Genomic DNA, 18,911 nt, shown 5'->3' with positions numbered 1-18,911 from the left:
TATTAATAATAATAGCTAATATTTATAGAATGTATATAATATTCTAGTCATTTTCCAAGTATGTAAAAAGGAAAAAATCCTATGAAATAGGAGTTTTGTTATTACCTTTTTCAAATCAGAAAGATGAAGCAATCACAAAGAGCAACTTGTCCAAGGTCATATGGCAAGAAAGCAGTTGAACCTAGGCATGAACACGGGGAGCCTGAGCCTAGATCCTTATTTTTAACCATTCAGTTTTAGGATAAGGGCATGAGAATTGAGGGATAATTTAAGGGGAATTTTTTTTTTTGTAAGGGGATTTTTTAAATAAATAATTAATACAGCATTTCAGGCAAATGTAGCTTGCTAGATCTAAATCATCATTCTCCACTTTTATGCACATGTATAGATTTTCCCTACACATGTATGAAGAGAAAACAAACTTTGATAAGGAGAATATTGGTGACATTAGTCTAAAAACCACTTGCAGTCACTAGCTTTAGAATCAAGACAAATATCCAGATCCCTTGGTTTAAAACAAATTAAAATTTTCTTTGAAGGCAAATGGCTTTGAAGCTATACAAAAAGAATTTGTTCTGAAATGGTCAAGAGTACCAGAAACAGCTAACAAAATGGGCATTATTCTTGCAGACAATGGTTGATATGTTGCCAAAGCTTGAAGTAAATATTTGTTTTACTAGGTCATTGTGAATTAATCGTTACAAACAGACCAACAAAGCATTTCTGTACAATGAACCGTTTTCTAGGTGAGACCCCCACACTCCTCTGGACTAAAAACCTCAAAAGAGTGAACATTAAATTGGCCGTTTTATCCAGAAAATCAAATCCTATTGTAACATATTATCGCCTGAAAATTTTAAGAACTTGTCTTCCATTTAAGTTCCTCAAAATCATTTCTGATTAAATTACCTGAATCAGTAGCCCTGTTTAACCCTCAGTTATAAAACCAACTTAATTAAAGCAAGAAATTATCAATATATTAGGTAATGTGACATTAACATTAAAGCACTTCATGTGAGCAACTTTGCAAACTCTAAACTAAAAAAAAAAAAGTACACATACATATATCCATACACACAAAAGTCCATACCTTCATCTTGGAAAGACATCTTATTCTATGGGTTTTAATTCTTTTCTCATTTTCTGCCATGTTGTTCTTCTGAGTGTTCCAAATACTTATGTTTCAAAGCTTGAAATTTCTTAGTTCGTCCTTTTAAGAAGACAAAAATCTGTTAACTGGCAAAATCATAAGTCGTCATTCTTTTGAAGAAAATATAGAATCTGAGTAACAATCAGATTCTACTGTATTACAAAAATACCTTAGAAGCTTTTATTCAGATCCAGAAAATAATGATGTTAGAGAAGATTTAGTTGCTAATTTTCCACTGAGAAAGTTACATCAAATAACTTTAGTTAGTCTTTAGCTAGATTAAAGATATTATAATAATTTGCTATGGTCCCCTTGCAAAATAATGACCACGTGGTTAAAACAAAGGTTTTCATTTCTTTAGCCAAAACAAATAGAACCAAAGTGAGCTTTTTGGACTTACATGAAAATGCTGCTTTTAAGAACACAAAGACTTTGATTTGTGTTTGTGCTAAAAATCTGCTTCAGCAAGCCTACCAAGGCTCAAAAATCTCTATTTGGCCAGGCTCCCTCTTCAAGTTCTTTGCGTTCCAAGACTTCCCTGGAGTCTCAGGAAGGGAAACACTTTCTGGGGCACTGCTGATTCAAGGAAACCTGGGGAGATATGGAATTTTAATCATGGAAATAGTCTAAGTAAAAATAACAAATAATTCTGTGATCTGGAAAAGAATCCTACAGTTGGAAGTTAGAATGTGAGGTGTATAAGAAGACCAAATATATAAGTGGAGAGCGATATGCCTACATATGTAATAAATACAGATATATGTGTACTTGTATATAATACATAGGCACACATTTTTATATGTAAAACAAGAAGATGAGTTAAACTCTATTAAATTCTACTAACCCCTTCTCAAAGATTTTGTCTATTTGTGTCTTGAAACTAGGACAATAAATTTCATATTTAAAAAAAAAAAAGAAAGAAACTAGGGCATTATTTTGCCCCAAAACTAAAGTGTTTCACTCTGACAATATTTATTTTCATAAATCCACTTCAGGTTGCCAGAATGATATTTTAGTAGTATCTTCAATGTTCATTTATTAAAATCCTCTGAACAAAATCCATTTAATAAGTGATCCTCAATGATTCCCATTTTCCAAAACTTAATTGTCTTACCTCTATACATTTGCTGAATCCCACTTCCCTACATGCATGAAGGCAACAGTCTAAACAATTATGTATGAACTTAGTTTTCTTTACTCATTCTCTCACAGACAACAAATATGTCTGCTATGTACCAGACATAGTGCTAATCACAAGATTTCAGCAGTGTTTAAGACAGATAGGCTGTCTTATAGACAACAGAAACTAGTTATAACCTAGTTAATGAGTCTCTGTGGAAAGTACTTGGACCCAGATCCCAAGGAAATTCTATTTTTATTGAAAAACATAAAACTTCTAAATAAAACACAGTGGAATAGAACTGAATAGCATCAGATCAAATACAAATTGTTTGGTATGTAAGAGGTGAGAAATTCATAGATCATACATGAAAATTATTAGAGACAATCTTGGCAAATCTGAATGGCATACACATGAACTCATGCTGAAATCCCCCACCTAAAATGCCAAATCACCTTAACTATAGAACAAGTACATGGCCTTAGTTTTGGAAAAACCAATAGATAGGGTTAATTTTTCGAAAGAATGGGAACTGCTATTCTTTGGTTCTCATTTGTATTATACCTGCTTTTTATTTTATACCTGTATTATAAACCTCTCAGCTGCTCTCGTTCCTTCCTTCTCATGATTTAGAATCTGGTCTTTCCTCTGCCTTTTTTCCTTCTGTTCTCCTTGCTAATATCTGAGCCCAATTATGGTCACCCAATGAAACAGTACAAGAGGGAGAAAACTTATTCCTCTTCCATGTCAAAGTTGGCTTTACTCTTTAGTGGCTAAAGTCATGACTATTCTAAATGCCTGTTTTCCTATGCAGCCACAGAACATAGAAGGTGGAGTTAGTGACACAGAAAGTCACTACAAAGGGGAATTCTGTAGTTCTTTCTATGCGTTGTGATACTATGTAACCATCTTGAGCAGGTTTTATCACCATGCCTCAAAGATTTGTTTGAAATGTGTTTACTATCTTGAGAGAAGTTCTATAAACAGTTGTCTTGCCTGGGGTAAGAGGTAGTGTGTGAAGCTAAGCACTTGGAAGAAATTAAATGTGATTGAGTTAATAGTAAACTTTCCCTAAAAATTTTTTGGCTTTTCAGATATGTTTAAAACTTTTAATGAAGGAAAATAAATAAAGGAATGAATAAAATTTATTCTGTTTGTTTAACAAAATTCATGAAATCCAATGGTTAATGTCACCATCACTTTTGAGCACCGTGGCTCTGAATCAGGGAATGCACGTGTTGTTTCTTCATATTTCATGGCCCTGCAAGTGCCAGCCATGTGAACAGTCCCTTTTTGTTAGCACAGTGTTGTTTACATGGTGACTTCTGCTCCTGGGACTACAGTGTCACCAATAAATCTCCATCAATCATTACTGTTAATGAAAACAACTTGCTTGAGTTTTATTAAGTGGAGAAGCATTTTCTTTCACTAACTCCTTCTCAGCATTCAAATGAAAGCAGGTAATTCTTTAGTATGTGTTCTCATACAAATGTGGTTGAGTGTCTTCCATACCTAGTGGTCATGACTCTGGGGGTTTTTGTTTTTGTATTGTTTTTTAGTTGTGGTAAAGGCACATTATAGAATTAACTAAATGCACATTTTTGGTATTTGGATCTCTAGAACTTTTTCATCTTGCATGACTGAAATTCTATAACCATTGAATAGCAACACCCTGGGGGTTTTGGCACCCCTTGGTTGTCAGCCCTTAATGATATGTTTCAGTCACAAAAGAGTGAAATTTTTACAAAAGGAATAAATGGTCCTGTTTGTGCTTTCCCCCCAATGTTAAGTATCTAGACACAGTTTTTTGTTACTATAAATCACTGAAGAAACATGTATACATTTAATTTTACATTATTCTATACTATTAAGAAAATAAAGGCTTTCCTTTATCATGACAACACTAGCAATACATACATGAAGAAGACTTAGGAGAACATCCTTTCCCGGGAAAAAAAAAGAGAGGGCTGCACCAGCAAAAATCTTATGAAAGTTGTTTATTTCCAGAATCTTCAAATGGTTCCTACTAGCCCTGCAAGAAGAGAACAGCCTCTTGGTGCTGTCCAGCTGAAATAATTTCAACCAATAGCACAACAAGTAGTGCCAATCAGGCATGTATGGAAGCAACAATAACTCTTTGTATGATGCCTACCAAATTATTTTTCTTCTATTAGTTCATTTCCATCAGAAATCAAAAAATAAGATAATGGGTTCTGCAAATCAGCATCATAAATATAGTTATATTTTCCTTCCTACATGCAGAGGAGGTACAAGAAATGCACGACTGCAGACAAAGTAGGGTAGAAACTTAACTGGGTCATAGACTCGTACATGGATTTCACCAGGCAAAGTGAAAAATAGAACATACAAAAACACAAACAAAAGCTTCCACTAGCAATCCAGAAATAAATATACCTACCGTGTTACTTTGGGTAACATACTGTCTAACTCTGGGTAATAGACCAATATGTGGAAAAAGTAAAACTGAAACCTGACTTCTAAATCTTTAGGAGAACTGATTGTAAATATCATCATTGTTACTTCATGCCAATTTATTCTAGAGAATGACTAGATAATTATGGGAATAGCTAACACTTTCCACACTTGTCATATAAACTGTTTCATTTATTTAGATTATTACTCCAATTCTTCTTTTCCTTTTGCCTTCATAGACATAACTTTGTATACAAAAATGTGTTCCTTCGTTTAATTATGGCAAGTAAATACTGAGCTGCTCCTTTTTCTCATAGACATAATATTTTGTCTGTTTATAAAGCTCCCCAAATAAAATGTTTACTTTTCCCCCCCAAACCATTGATATATGTATTTGTCCATTCATATTAATAGAGGCAGCTAGATATAATAAAAATGTCAGGACATGAAGCCCATTTAGCTAATCCTAGTTTAGTTGTGAGTTGTTTAATCTCTTGAGCCTATTTTCCTTAACAATGATGTTGGACTATTTATGCCTATCTTGCAAGATTGTTAATGAAGATTGAGTTATAAAATTTACATAAGATCCCTAGCTTTGTTGTTGGAATGAAACAGTTACTCTATAAATGGCAATGATTATTATTCATTCATTCCCCAAATATTTATTAAGACTCTACTACATTCCAAGCACAGTAGTTGGTGCTAGGGATACAGAGATGAATAACATATGTTCTTGCTCTCAAGAGATCTCATAAGCTATTGGGGTTGGGGGGATAGACAATTAAATGATACTCATAGCTAGTTAGTGCCATAATGCAGACAATTTGAACTAATGGGAAGAAGTGATTCATGAAAACTGTTTTTTTGAATACTCATTTGGAATATCATTTGAATACAGCACAGCAGTTTAAGTACTTGGGCTCTGAAGTGAAGCACAACTGGTTTGAAAGCCTGGTGTTAAACTAGCTGTGTGATTTTTACAGGTTACCTTAATCTATCCACACAAGGAAGATAGCCTCTACCTTTGTATCAGCCAAGGTTTGGACAGAAAAACAGAGCTCATGACAGGTAGTTCAGTAAAGGAATTTAATATGAAAAAGTGTCATAAAGGTATTAGAAGAGTTAAAAAGCCATATACCAGTAGGAAGTCATTCCCATGCCTAACGCTGTTATCAAAAAGGGAAAAAGACTGCGCTGCAGGAGCTGGTGTCCTTCAAGGACACACAGCCACTGTCAGAGGCTCTACCTAAAGTGGGTGGATATGCCCTGGCTGTTTTTTTCTCTTTACACTCCTGTCAAAAGTTCAGAAATAACAGAAGTAAGACCAATGAATCACTCGAGTAGTAATTAATAAAAGTTTACTGTGCACAGACCAAAAAAGATAGTTTGCAAAACCAGGAGCACTAAAACTGTGAGAAGTGAGATGGTTAATTTTCAGAAACACCAAATAAAAGCTGTGCTATGTAGTTAATAATAAGCTTACAACCTATTGGGAATATGTACGAACCGCTCCCCTGCAATGGAACCCAAACCCTTAGACACTTCACTTCCTGGTTCTTCTTCCCCTCTTCATTTCACTTATTTTTCGTGGGCTTTGCAATGAGTATGCGGCAAAGAACTGAAGTCTCTGCATCACCTCAAGGAATGTACATTTGTTCCAATCAGACTACTTTTTGCCTTACACGGGCATAGGTGACTTCCAGGTAAGGCTGTAACCTGTATAGTACTCAGCCGATGAGGAATCAGGAGAGGGAACTGCATGCTATGAGATAAATTGCCTGTGTAACTGTACCAAGTGTGCTTGTTCATCAGGCACCCACTCTTGTAAGAATGTTGATTAAATCCTCACTTCACTGTGCTCTGAGTCTCTGTGTTACTCTGTTGATTGGGTCAGTGGGCTTATTTATCACACAAACGAAAACATGGAATGTGGCTCAGCAGTATATTATTATAAAGCATCTAAGCATAGTAAGAAAACAGTGACTGTTTTATTTTCACAATGGTTGGTCAGAATATTAGAATTTTCTTAAGTGATAGTGAATTGGTCAGTGGTTATTTCATATCAACTTTGGGAAATACTTTAAGTTTTGCTTATGATTTCCAGAAGCACAAGCAAGAAATAACCCACATCCAGTTAGTCTTGCAAAAAATAAACTAAATTAAATGAGTAAACTGGTTTTCTCTGCTCCAGGAATTTCCAAGGCTGATCTTGTTTGTTTTGATTTTAACAATTCCAGTCTCACACCAATACTTGCCTCTGACAACCTAACATGAAATCAGATGCAAGGGTGCCTGGGAGATTCAGTCTCTTGGGATACAGAGAGGATCAGAGGATGGGAGGCAGAAAAACAAATAACCAAGACAGCCACAATCAGTTGGAGTAGATTTAAAATAATATGTAATAAAAGTGTAATATGATGTTAGAGGATAATCAACATGCAGTGAAGGGTTGCTATTTATATTATTGGATAATATACTTTCAATCCTCAATACTCTTTTTTTTTAGTTTATTTATTTATTTTGAGAGAGGGAGAGAAAGTGAGAGCATATGGGAGGGGCAGCTACAGAGAGAAAGAGAGAGAGAGAGAGAGAGAATCCCAAGCAGGCTCTGCACCATTCGTGCAGAGCTTGATGAGGGGCTTAAACTAATGAACCATGAGATCATGACCTGAGCCAAAATCAAGAGTCAGATGTTTAACTGACTGAGCCACCAGGTGCCCCCTCAATGTCTTTTTAATTCTCAGTAATAGACTCAGGAGATTTAACTAGTTCCATAATTGGCCAGCTCTCAACTTTACATATGTAGACATTGCAATCTATATGTGATAACCAGTAAGACATGAGACTTTGTCATCAAATGAACTGATTTTCAGCTGACTCATACATAAATCAATTATTTTTATATTATGTAAACACAGTTTCGGTCACCAAATCTTCACATAAAAAGGTACATATCCAGCTTTCTTATTTAAGTTATATGTAGGAAAAATGTCCAAAGAGAACTGAGCTATATACTCTTAGTTACCACTAAGCGCTTTGTTAGAATGTTTCAACAACCAGATTTTTAAAAGTACAGTCAGAAGTAAACCTGTCAATGGTGGAATAAGAAAAAGGGAAAAGACTAGCATTATTATTATTCCTTATTCTCATTATTTCCTTCTATGTGGATAGAATTCACAACCAAATCCTCTCTCTGTAACCTCACCTACTCCATGTGAGATGGCTGATATGATTGAAAGACTACTTGGGAAAGCCTATTTATTTGGAGGTCAACTGTAAGAAAGTGTGCTAACAGAAGTAAGCTACATTCCCTATCAGCTTGGTAAGTGCTAAAAGTGATGTTTTGGACTCTGTGTGTTATACTTTCCTGTCTTGTTTTTCAATTGACTCAAATTAGGATGGGGGAAATCTGGTATTTATTGATATTTATTGGACACTCTCAAAGGTCCCAACAAACAAAGAAAGCATGGAGAAGCAGTTTTCCTAAAAGGCTATGACCAGATTAGAAAAACACAAGATCTATTATTATATATACAATATGATACCATTTTTTGTAAAACTATATATAATTGGAGATAATAAAAAATATAAACTTTGTACATAATTTTTATATTGTAGGCCCTCTCTAGAAGCTTTATAAATGTCAATCCATTTAATTTTCCTAAAACTCTATGACATCAATAATATCATCCCAACTTTAAAGATGTGGAATTAAAGCACAGAGAGGTCAAGTAATGTGTGCAAGGACATATAGCTTGTGTCAGAGCCAGGATTCAGATCCAAGCAGTATGCCTTTGAGATTATTAACCTAGGCTGCCTCTCCATTAGGATGTGGGGTGTGTATGTGTGTGTGTGTGTGTGTGTGTGTTCATTGTGGTATTCATTTAGATAAAATACTGAAAGACCTAAACCAGAATCTTAAAAGCAGTTCTCTCTGGATGCGTTATGGCTGATTTTGTTTTGTTTTTCCTTTGGAAATTTCTGTGCTGTTTTCCACAAGAATGGTTATACTTTTTTTATTTAAAAAAAATAGAGAAAAAGAACACCCATCTTTGGAATTGATTTTTTTTTAATGTAATAAGAATGTAGCACACTTCTACTTCATGTTCATATTGTATTCCTAACTACTTCTATTTTTTCTTGTTTCTTTAATTATTTTGCTTTCACTAATATATTTTGTCTCCTTTTCTCTCCCTTCTCTTTGATTATTTGGTATTTATTTTAGCTATTCAGCCCAATGCATTTATAAATTTCCTGACTGAAGCCACTGAAAGAGCTAGAAGGTATCTGGCCTCACTACTTAGCACTTCACACTGGCTGCATGTTGGCACAGGCCATGAAGGTATCCATTCCTATTTCTACTCTGGGATTAGTAAGTGAAACAATTGTTTAAATTATATAAAGGGAACAGTTTAGAGGCCTGAATAAATATCAAGAGAGAGGCTCGGGGGCTAGTGTCAGTCACATGAATGTGCACATGACTGGCATCTCCTTCAAGTTACCCCTCAGCTGAATTTGTCAGCATGGTGGCTTGGGTCATTAGACAATTTTAAATTATCTTTATTCATGGCCGTATGCTTTTTTATTTATACTTCTAATGGGCCACTGAATGGGCCACAGGAAGCTTGAGAAGCACTAATGTTAAAATATAACCTAATGAGGAGCATTAAAAAATAGTAATTTTTTTAGTTGATTTATTTACTTTGAGAGAGAGAAAGAGAGTGGGGAGGAGCAGAGAAAAAGGGAGAAAGAATCCCAAGGAGTCTCTGCACCATCAGCACAGAGCCCAGTGTGGTGTTCGATCTCATGAACTGTGAGATCATGACCTGAGCCAAAATCAAGAGTCAGACCCTCAATCGACTAAGTCACCCAGGTGCCCCCCAAAATAATAATGTTATAAATTTCCCATAAGGTTAGTTTCATTGGATCATTAAGTTTCATTCATCTAATCAAAAATTTTACCTAGGACCTTATCTTATGGCCTTATTGTTCCAAAATCAATTTTGAAAAGGAATAATAGGTGGAAAATTGAACCTAGATGTTTTTTTTCACACTCAGAGACATATCTGCAAATAATAACTTAAAAGCCATTCCCCTATTTCCTCAATTTGAAAAAAAGTCAAGCATTATAAAACTAACTTTTCTGATTTTTAAAATATTTTTAAACAATCTAAGCATAGAAATTCCTAACATCATATCAGCTTTTTAAATACCTTAAGAAATATAATAAACACAAAAATCTACATTTTCATATGTGATTCCCCACAGCCAAAGACAACATAATGTCATTTTTGGATTTATTTCTTCACAGATCAAACATTTACTCACAATATTAGTTTAAAATTAAGAGTGTACACCTTTTGTTAATATGATGTACATGACAAGAAATTTGCATTCATACTTAATATTACCAAATATCATAATTAAATAAAATTAATAATTGCCTACCAATATCAATTTAAAATTAAACATTTAGGGGCACCTGGGTAGCTCTTGGTTTCAGCTTAGGTCATGATCCTAGGGTTGTGGGATCAAGCCCCATGTTGGGCTCTGCACTGAGTGTGGAGCCTTCTCAAAATTCTCTCTCACTTTCCCTCTGCCCTTCTTCCCCACACATGCTCTCTCCCTCGCTCTAAAACATAAAATAAAAAAATTAAATTAAACATTTAGGTATAATTGTCTACTATTAAATAAGCTTTTTTTAATTTATAAGAATTTTCAAAAGATTATGCATTATCGTGAAGGAGAATAAGAATCTTATATAAGCCAAAAGAGATGGATGAACACTGGTCCAGTCAAGTTCTCACTTGGAAAATATGGAAATAGACATCATATGTATCTATGCACACAAAATACCTAATAAAACACTTTTACACAGTGATTGACTAAAAGCCAAAATATTGCCAAAGTCCATGGTTCTTAGCCAGAACATATCATAATAGTCAACCTACTGGTCTATCTTTTTACCTATTCCTATGATCTAACACTCCCCACCAGAAATGAATGCTGTTAAAGCAGAGCTTTTATGAACAGTTTCATTTATTGGATCTGCTCCTTTAAGCAGCAGTATTGTTTTAGCAGTGTTTATTTTGGTATAACTTCAAACATAGAGAAAAGTTGCAAGAATATACAGAATTTCCATATACTTTTTACTCATATTCACCTGTTAGTTACATTTTGCATCATTTGCTTCCATATTCTCTCCCTTTTCCTCTACCCCCTTCTTTCTCTCTCATTCTCTTTGTGTATATGTTCTTCCCTTCCCACTCCTAAGCCGCTTGAATACTTTGGAGATACTGTGATCCTTTCTTATTAAAGATATCTGTGTGTATTTCCTAAAAACAAAGATATTCTTAAAGATATTCTTTTATATAACCAGAACACAATTATCAAAGCCTGAGAATTTAACATTAGTTCAATATTCTTATCTAATCCATAGTTTGTATTCAAGTTGCTTCAGTTGTCCTAATAAGGTCTTATAACTTTTCTGTTTTAATAATGTAGGATCCAATCCAGCACCATACCCTGCATTTCATTGTCATATCTTAGTTTATTTTGATCAGAAACAGTTAGTTATTCAGTTTTTTCCTTTTTCTTTCTTTCTTTCCATTTTTTCCCTCTTTTAAGTATTTCCTGACCTTGAATTTTTTTTGAGCATAAGTTAGCTGTTTTGTAAAATATTTCTCAAAATGAGTTTGTCTGATGTTTCTTCTTAAGTTCTGGTTACACATTTTAGATAGGAATACCACTGAAGTGATGTGTCCTCCTCAGGGCATATAATCTTGAGGCACATGATGTCAGCTTGTTACAATTTTGCAAACGTTAGCTTTGATCACTTGGTGAAAGTATAGCTGCCATTTTTTTCTATATAATTATTATTTTCCTTTTGTAATTCATAAATAATTTCTGTGGAGATACTTTGAGACCTGTGTAAATATCCTGTTTCTCCTCAGATTTTGATCCTCTAGTTTTAGTATCCATTGATGGTTTTCTAATCCCTTTATTCCTGTTAAATTTATTAGTAGGCATTCTGGTATTAAAAAAAAAGAGCTATCATTTTTCTCTCAATGTTTATTTATTCATTTACTTCAATATGGACTCACGAGTTTTATTTTATTTGATGAGTTATAATCTATTGCCTTCATTATATATATTCATGTTCAAATTTCCCAATAGAAATCCCTTCCAACTGGTTACTCTATTTTTTGGCTATGTCTCCATCATTGTTTGGGCATTTCCTTTTTTTCTGGCTCTTGAAAATATTCTAGGCTCATTTTCATTCTCCCTGGCACAGCTCTCGGGTTAACTTTTTCTCCAAGAAACCCCAGTTTCTTTAGGGGGAAATAATATTTACAAACCAAGATAGAGATATATACATATGTACTCCCAGGAAATAGATGTCTATATCAACAAGTAAAGATAGGTAATATAGATTTAGGAAAATGCATAGATACTGAACACAGGTTCAAACTGATACTTCCAAATCCAATCCAAAACATTTTCCATGATGACAACACTGATCTGTACTGAAATAATCATTTTTTTTCTTCTTGGAAAAAAATTCATCCTCTCTGTTATTAACTGCAGATAATTTTTTATCTCAAGTTCTTATAACAAGACATTATTTTTCTTCAATATACTTGACTCCAAAAGCTAATATAATATCATGTCTTTGGATTTATTTGTCAATAAATTCATGTCCTTACTTAGTTCAATAATTTAAAGTAAAACTAAACTTCTAAAATAGCTTGCCACTTTTTAAATATTTTCCCCGGCTGACAAGTATCTCTCTCTCTCTCTTTTTTTTTTTTTTTTTTTTTTTTTTTGTTGCCTTGTTTTTTGCTCATTTATCTGTTCTGAGCACTCTGTCCTCTGGCTGATTGCCTCTGTGTTTTCTGAGCTTAAGCAATGGAAAAGTCTTTATTGTACTTATTTTGTTGTTGTTGTTTTTGTTTTGTTTGTTTTTGTATTTTTTGTATTTTCTTGTTTTCTAATTTTTTTTTATTTTCTTATTTGCTTTTTGCTAGAAGTTTAACCTCTGTACTAAGTCCAAGACAAACACATTCTCACTCCATTCAGCAGATACAGACACCAATGGATGCTTTTGCTGTTTAACTCTTTCTCCTTATTAAATGACATTGTCTACACGTATTTATACAAGTATTTGTCTATTCATGTGGGTGTTCTTTGTATGAGGAAGGATATGTGGGCACATTAGAAAAAGCACAGTTGATTGAAATCTGAAGAAATTTTGAGGTAAGAGGAAGTTAAGAGAATATGTGTGGAATGACTACCACATTCTCAGTGAGGAGAATTAAGTTTGTCAGTAGAAAGCAAATGGGTCAGGGACATGCTGGAAGACCACAGTAGAATGAAACAAGTTAAAAGTGGTCACTGTTGAGGTTAAAAACAAAAGGTGAAATGGAAGTGAGTAAAAAGATTGGTGAATAGCACTGATTGCTAGACTGAGTAAGATTTGATGATACAATTTTATAGAAGATCATAAATACCATTGTGTAATTAGTGCCAGAAATATTCAATAGAAATAGAAAAATAGGGAGATAAATAGAAAAATGTGCTTATCTAGAATTTGGAATTGGCAATTTTGATTCAATAATTGGTTAGGGGAGTAAAGGAAGTTAAGAGGCCAGTAAGTATAGAATTGAAATTATGTACCATAAAGCCAAGTTTGAGTACAGAAGAAAGGGAAGAAGGAAGGAAGAAACAGACTGAAACCACAGGGTGGGTCAGGTTATGAGTAACGTGAGACAGATGAAAAGTTGACTAATTTAAAAGGTTAGAGAGTTACATAAATAAAATATTATTATTAAAGAAAACAATTCAGATGCATTTCCTGGTGCAAGATATCAGAAGAGTACTCAGAAAAACACCACCAAGGTTTGAATGCTTGATACAGGATGTGAAATTTGTCCAGGCTAAGCAAAAATGTTCTCAAATACATCAAAAAATTTTCAAATGCATTGTTTCTAAAAATTTTGGTAAAATTTATAATTAGTATTTGGCAAGGTTATGGATTCTTCCAACATTAAAAAAAATTCTCCTAGCTGACATTTTAAAACAATCTATAACTATTTTCCCCTTTCCTTTCCTGATGCACCCCTTACATATAAAGGTTTTTTTTAAGGTTTAATAGTTGACAAGGGTTAAGTTAGTATGCTTCTATAATGTCTCTTAGAACCTTAGAAAAGTGATAGCCTACAATAAGTGAAATAGACATTCCAGAACTTCTATGGAGATGGTAGGAGAAGGGATAAAAAAAGCTCAAAGAAGCAAGCATGCTAAAGTAGATATGTCACATAAGGCCAAAAACCCCACCAGTCAGCTGTGTTACACAGGAGACTCCAAAGGATATTGTATTTGCCCAAGCATTATGGAATTCATTGGTAAGCATTTTTTGAGAAATTCAGAGATGATTACCTGGGATAACATTAAGAGATGCTATTATAGAATATTGGTCTCTAAGAACAAAGAGGATGATAAAATCATAAGACAGTAGAGGCCAAATGGTAACATTTAAATATCAGAAGCAAAGTTGGTACAACAACTTTAAGTAGTGTCAACATTGGAGTAGTAATCAGTGGGATTTGAACTGCAGAAAGTTATGGGGATGGTTAACAGAACATGACAACCATAGGTGCAAGATAGATGGTAACCAACATGAATGTTACTCAACCTACACAATCAAAAGAAATCAAGGATAGATTCTCTAGAGGTTGAAAGAAGCCATCCCTAAGAAAATGTTATAATATCTTGTTTACTTTCCCCAAATGAGCCATTTTTCAGACTGGAAACTATTGATTGAAGGCGAGGCCAGGTCCCCAAGAGGAAAAGATTGTGACATCTCAACGCATATGTATGGTTTCCTCCAGTCCTTCCTAAATGAGCTATTTAAACATTTATTAGAGTATTCTTATGTTGGGGAAAGGGATATACTCAAGTATTTCAGGGACTAGTATGTAGAATCTGAATTGACATTGATACCTAGAGACCATAATAGTCATTACAGGCTTCTTGTTAGTTTGGGGCCACATGTGGGCAGACAATAAATGGAGTTCTAGTCCAGGTCTAGCTTGCAGTGGGTCCACAGAGACACTCATGGCCATGTTTTTTTTGATCAATAATTAGAATGGATATTCTTGGTAAATGGTAGAACCCCCACATTTGTTCCTTGGCTTATGGGGTAAGATCTATCATAGTGATCTGTGGAGAACAGCAGAAAATAATGCCACCTTAAAAGACCAAAAGTGCAGGATTCCTTTCCTATGCCCCATTTATACACTGCTCTTGTCCCTGCAATAAATAGACAAATTCTGGAGAATGACAATAGATCATCACAAACTCAAACTATCAGTAATCCCATTTACAGCTGCTGTGAAAGTGTGTTATTTTTTCTAGGGAAGATTAACATGGTCTCAGGTACATGTTATACATGTATATTATGCAACCATTCATCTGTAAAATATATTCTTTTCTATCTTTATCAGAAAAAAAGAACCAGAAGTTGCTCATATTTGTGTGGGAGAAAAAATGATTTGCATTTACATTCACATTTACAGAGATAGCTGTAATGGGAAAAGACAATGTGTGGAGGTCATGGCAAGCTCTGGTATGAGAATCACAATAGAGACACTCCCGCCCCTCAGTTTCTTAGGATATTTATTTACTTTTAAAAATTTTTAATGTTTATTTATTTTGAGAGAGGGAGGGAGAGAACAAGCAGGGGAGAGGCAGAGAGAGAGGGAGACATAGAATCCAAAGCAGGATCAAGGCTCTGAGCTGTTAACGCAGAGCCTGGTGCGTAGGACTCAACCTCACAAACTGTGAGATCATGACCTGAGCTGAGGTTGGATGCTTAACTGACCGAGCCACCCAGGTGCACTGATCCCCCTGTGTTTCTTTTTTTTTTTTTTTTTTTTTTTTTTTTTTTTTTTTTTACGTTTTATTTATTTTTGAGACAGGGAGAGACAGAGCATGAACAGGGGAGGGTCAGAGAGGGAGACACAGAATCTGAAACAGGCTCCAGGCTCTGAGCTGTCAGCACAGAGCCCGACGCGGGGCTCGAACTCACGGACCGCGGGATCGTGACCTGAGCTGAAGTCGGCCGCTCAACCGACTGAGCCACCCAGGCGCCCCTATCCCCCTGCGTTTCTAAAGCAAGGCCTTGCTCTCTGCAACTACCAGGCCCTGAAAATGAAAGAGCGACTGACTGCCTAGAACACATCAAGTGACCGTGTGACCAGAGACACCCATGATGAGCTGGATTCTGTCAGACTCACCAAGCTATGGAGTGAGGTAAGAGCCAAGCAATCAATCAAGATAAAAGTAATGCCTTTGTTATCAGGCACAAGCAAGTTCAGAGGGCATGCGCAAGCAGATAGACCATACTCCATGTCATCGATTAGTATTGCACCTACATCTCTCCATCAGATCATATCTACACTATCAGCAACGTCCCTTAGTATCAGCTGAGAGAGGAGACAAAAAATATAAGCTTGAGACAAAAAATAAATAGATGGGTAAGCTCAATATGTGAATTTGATGCAGTTGTCCCTAAAGAACAATTAGTATATAAAGTTTTCCCCCTGGGGACCTGCCTTAATGGCCAAGACATCTTCAATGGAAAGAATTTTATTTTACAATCATAGATTACTGGGCTCTAAATAATTCCTTTGAATTCTGCTTGGAAACACACCATTGTCTGAGCACATCTCTCTTTTGTAGTGCCTATTATCAATTCCAGTTAGCAACAACCAGCTCATGCTATCATTTCTGCCACAAAAACCTCCTTGCCTGTGCCACAAGTTCATTAGGTACTTTTTTTCATTTTCTAGGCTATTGCAGGCAAACTGACTAAATGGTTTACCACCATGTAACATGAGTCACCATTTTCCTAAATCATATTACAGGTTTTTGCCATCTGATTCGAAAACCAGTGACGCATACTTCATGTTTTTGTTACAGAAGAACCCTATTTCTAGTACCAGTTTCTGTATGTATACAGTGTTGTGCAATAATGCCACATAACAACCTCAAAAACCTCAGTGGCATCAAAACAAGAAGTATTTTCACATTTATAGCTCTGTTGTTTGGCTGTGGGTTGGACATAGGCAGTACTTAGCTGAGACAGGCTGGAGCCTAGGCTTCTGTCATGGTTTATTTCTATTCCACATATTTTCACTTAGAAATACAGGTTACCTGAAGCATATTCTTCTTTTATTTATTCGTTTATTTTTTTTTTAATTTACATCCAAACTAGTTAGCATATAGTGCAACAATGATTTCAGGAGTAGATTCCTTAATGCCTCTTACCCATTTAGCCCATCCCCCTTCCCACAACACCTCCTGTAACCCTATTGTTTGTTCTCCATATTTAAGAGTCTCTTGTGTTTTGTTCCCCTCCCTGTTTCTTTATTATTTTTGTTTCCCTTCCCTTATGTTCATCTGTTTTATATCATAATGTTCTCATATGAGTGAAGTCGTATGACATTTGTCTTTCTCTGACTGACTAAATTCACTTAGCATAATACCCTCCAGTTCCATCCATGTAGTTGCAAATGGCAAGATTTCATTCTTTTTGATTTCTGAGTAATACTCCATTGTGTGTGTGTGTGTGTGTGTGTGTGTGTGTGTGTGTGTGTATACACCACATCTTATTTTTCCATCCAGCCATCGATGGACATTTGGGCTCTTTCCATATTTTAACTATTGTTGACAGTGCTGCTATAAATATTGGGGTGCATGTGTCCCTTTGAAACAGCATAACTGTATCCCTTGGATAAATACCTAGTAGTGCAATTGCTGGGTCATAGGGCAGTTTTATTTTTAAGCATATTCTTCTCACATTAGATGACAAGAGTGCAAGTGAAGCAAGCAGAAGATGCTATTGCAGAGTTCCTTAGTGCTTTGTGCTAAACCTACACAGTATACTCTGCTTGTATTCTACTGGCCAGAGCATGCCAAATGGCCAAGTCAGTGATGGGGGACAGGGATCAGAGTATATTCACCCATAGCCAGAGGATCTGAAAAGTCATATGGCCCTAACTGTCAGATCCATATTCGTTTCTATACTCACCCTATGCTCCAGCTATCTGTATCTGCTACTTACTTTTTCAAACTCACCTACCACTATGTCCTTCCATCTTAATAGAAAATTTTTCTGCTTTCTCTGCCAATTCCTCTTATTCTTCAAGGTCTAACTCCAAAAGTACCATTCTTTGAAGTCTCCCCCATCCCATCTTCATCAATATTTACTTTCATACAATTTTTTTTTGTTTTTCACTGAATCAGTTTCTGCATTATAAAATACATAGGTATGTGTATCTCCAGGCAGATTACAATCTCTTTAAAGGAAGATACAACATTTTACTCATAAAAAAGAGCTTCTTGTACAAAAAGCCTTCCCAGACTATGTGTCACTTATTTAGTGAACAGGTTAAAGGTGTAGTGAGATGCTAATAGCCCAGCCAAAAGAGGGCCATTCTGGGCCTGGAACAGCCAGAGTCCCTAAGACTGTCACCTCTAGCTGGGAGCAGCCACTTTTGTTTGTACCGATATACAATACAAATAGTTATTTTTTATGTGTGCTATAGAAAAAGCTCTAAAGCACCTAGACAAGTGTTGCTCTGTTAATAAATAGTTCATAAATACTCACTGAATAACAAACTGTAAATCCTTTCCATAAATTAAATAGCACTTTAAAATCATGTATTTTGAAACAAACATTCTAAGTTCAAAATACTACAGATCAGTGTGAATCACACATTTTCTTGGAGCTTAAGATGCATAAATTAAATAAGCTGTCATGGGATTTCTTAAATATGATGTCAATACACATAACAAATATGATTGTGCAATTTATAGAAAAAGTACATGCTTGAATACCATTTAAAAAGGCACTATTAACTAAGTATTTTTCTTTATTAAATATTTTGAAGTCAACCAATAGGAATAAGTCAGATAATAATAAATAGAATTTGCGTAAGAAAAATTGTTCAGCACAAATTTCTGGTTAGGAGAGAATTATATTTCCTTGGGGCTAATGAAAACATGCCAAGGTGAGTTACGATATAAACTAATTTCTGTGTGTCCATTTTGTCTATATCTGAATGTTGGCTAATCTGATTTTCCCTCCTACAAGGCCAGAAATCTGAAAATATGATACAAGCTAAAGAATGGGCTGTCTCATAT

General features: G+C 35.1%; 1 protein-coding gene and 1 long non-coding RNA gene across 8 annotated transcripts in view; one reads left to right on the top strand and one right to left on the bottom strand.

Annotated features, from left to right (window-relative positions):
• SLCO1A2 (solute carrier organic anion transporter family member 1A2) overlaps positions 1-18,911 on the bottom strand; it is a 125,422-nt gene that overhangs the window by 52,937 nt on the left and 53,574 nt on the right. For 5 of the 7 annotated variants that reach the window (XM_019452160.2, XM_053894948.1, XM_053894944.1 and 2 more), the window contains exons 2-4: positions 4,188-4,302; positions 1,551-1,741; positions 1,091-1,210 (exon numbers count right to left, since the gene is read on the bottom strand). In XM_019452160.2, the coding sequence (XP_019307705.2) occupies positions 1,091-1,150 (60 nt within the window). In that variant the 5' untranslated portion in view covers positions 1,151-1,210; positions 1,551-1,741; positions 4,188-4,302. Of the gene's footprint in view, positions 1-1,090; positions 1,211-1,319; positions 1,450-1,550; positions 1,742-4,187; positions 4,303-18,911 lie in introns of those variants that run through there. The other 2 variants (XM_053894946.1, XM_053894945.1) reach the window with 2 other exon arrangements.
• On the top strand, positions 7,886-16,008 carry LOC109268693 (uncharacterized). The gene is made up of 3 exons (XR_002080737.2): positions 7,886-8,025; positions 8,929-9,045; positions 15,906-16,008. It is a non-coding gene; the product is annotated as an uncharacterized LOC109268693 (long non-coding RNA).

This window comes from Panthera pardus, unplaced genomic scaffold (genome assembly GCF_024362965.1).
Source record: "Panthera pardus isolate Hobbes unplaced genomic scaffold, ASM2436296v1 HiC_scaffold_6, whole genome shotgun sequence".
Classification (NCBI taxonomy): Eukaryota; Metazoa; Chordata; class Mammalia; order Carnivora; family Felidae; genus Panthera; species Panthera pardus.
This window is presented reverse-complemented; position numbering and strand designations above follow the sequence as displayed.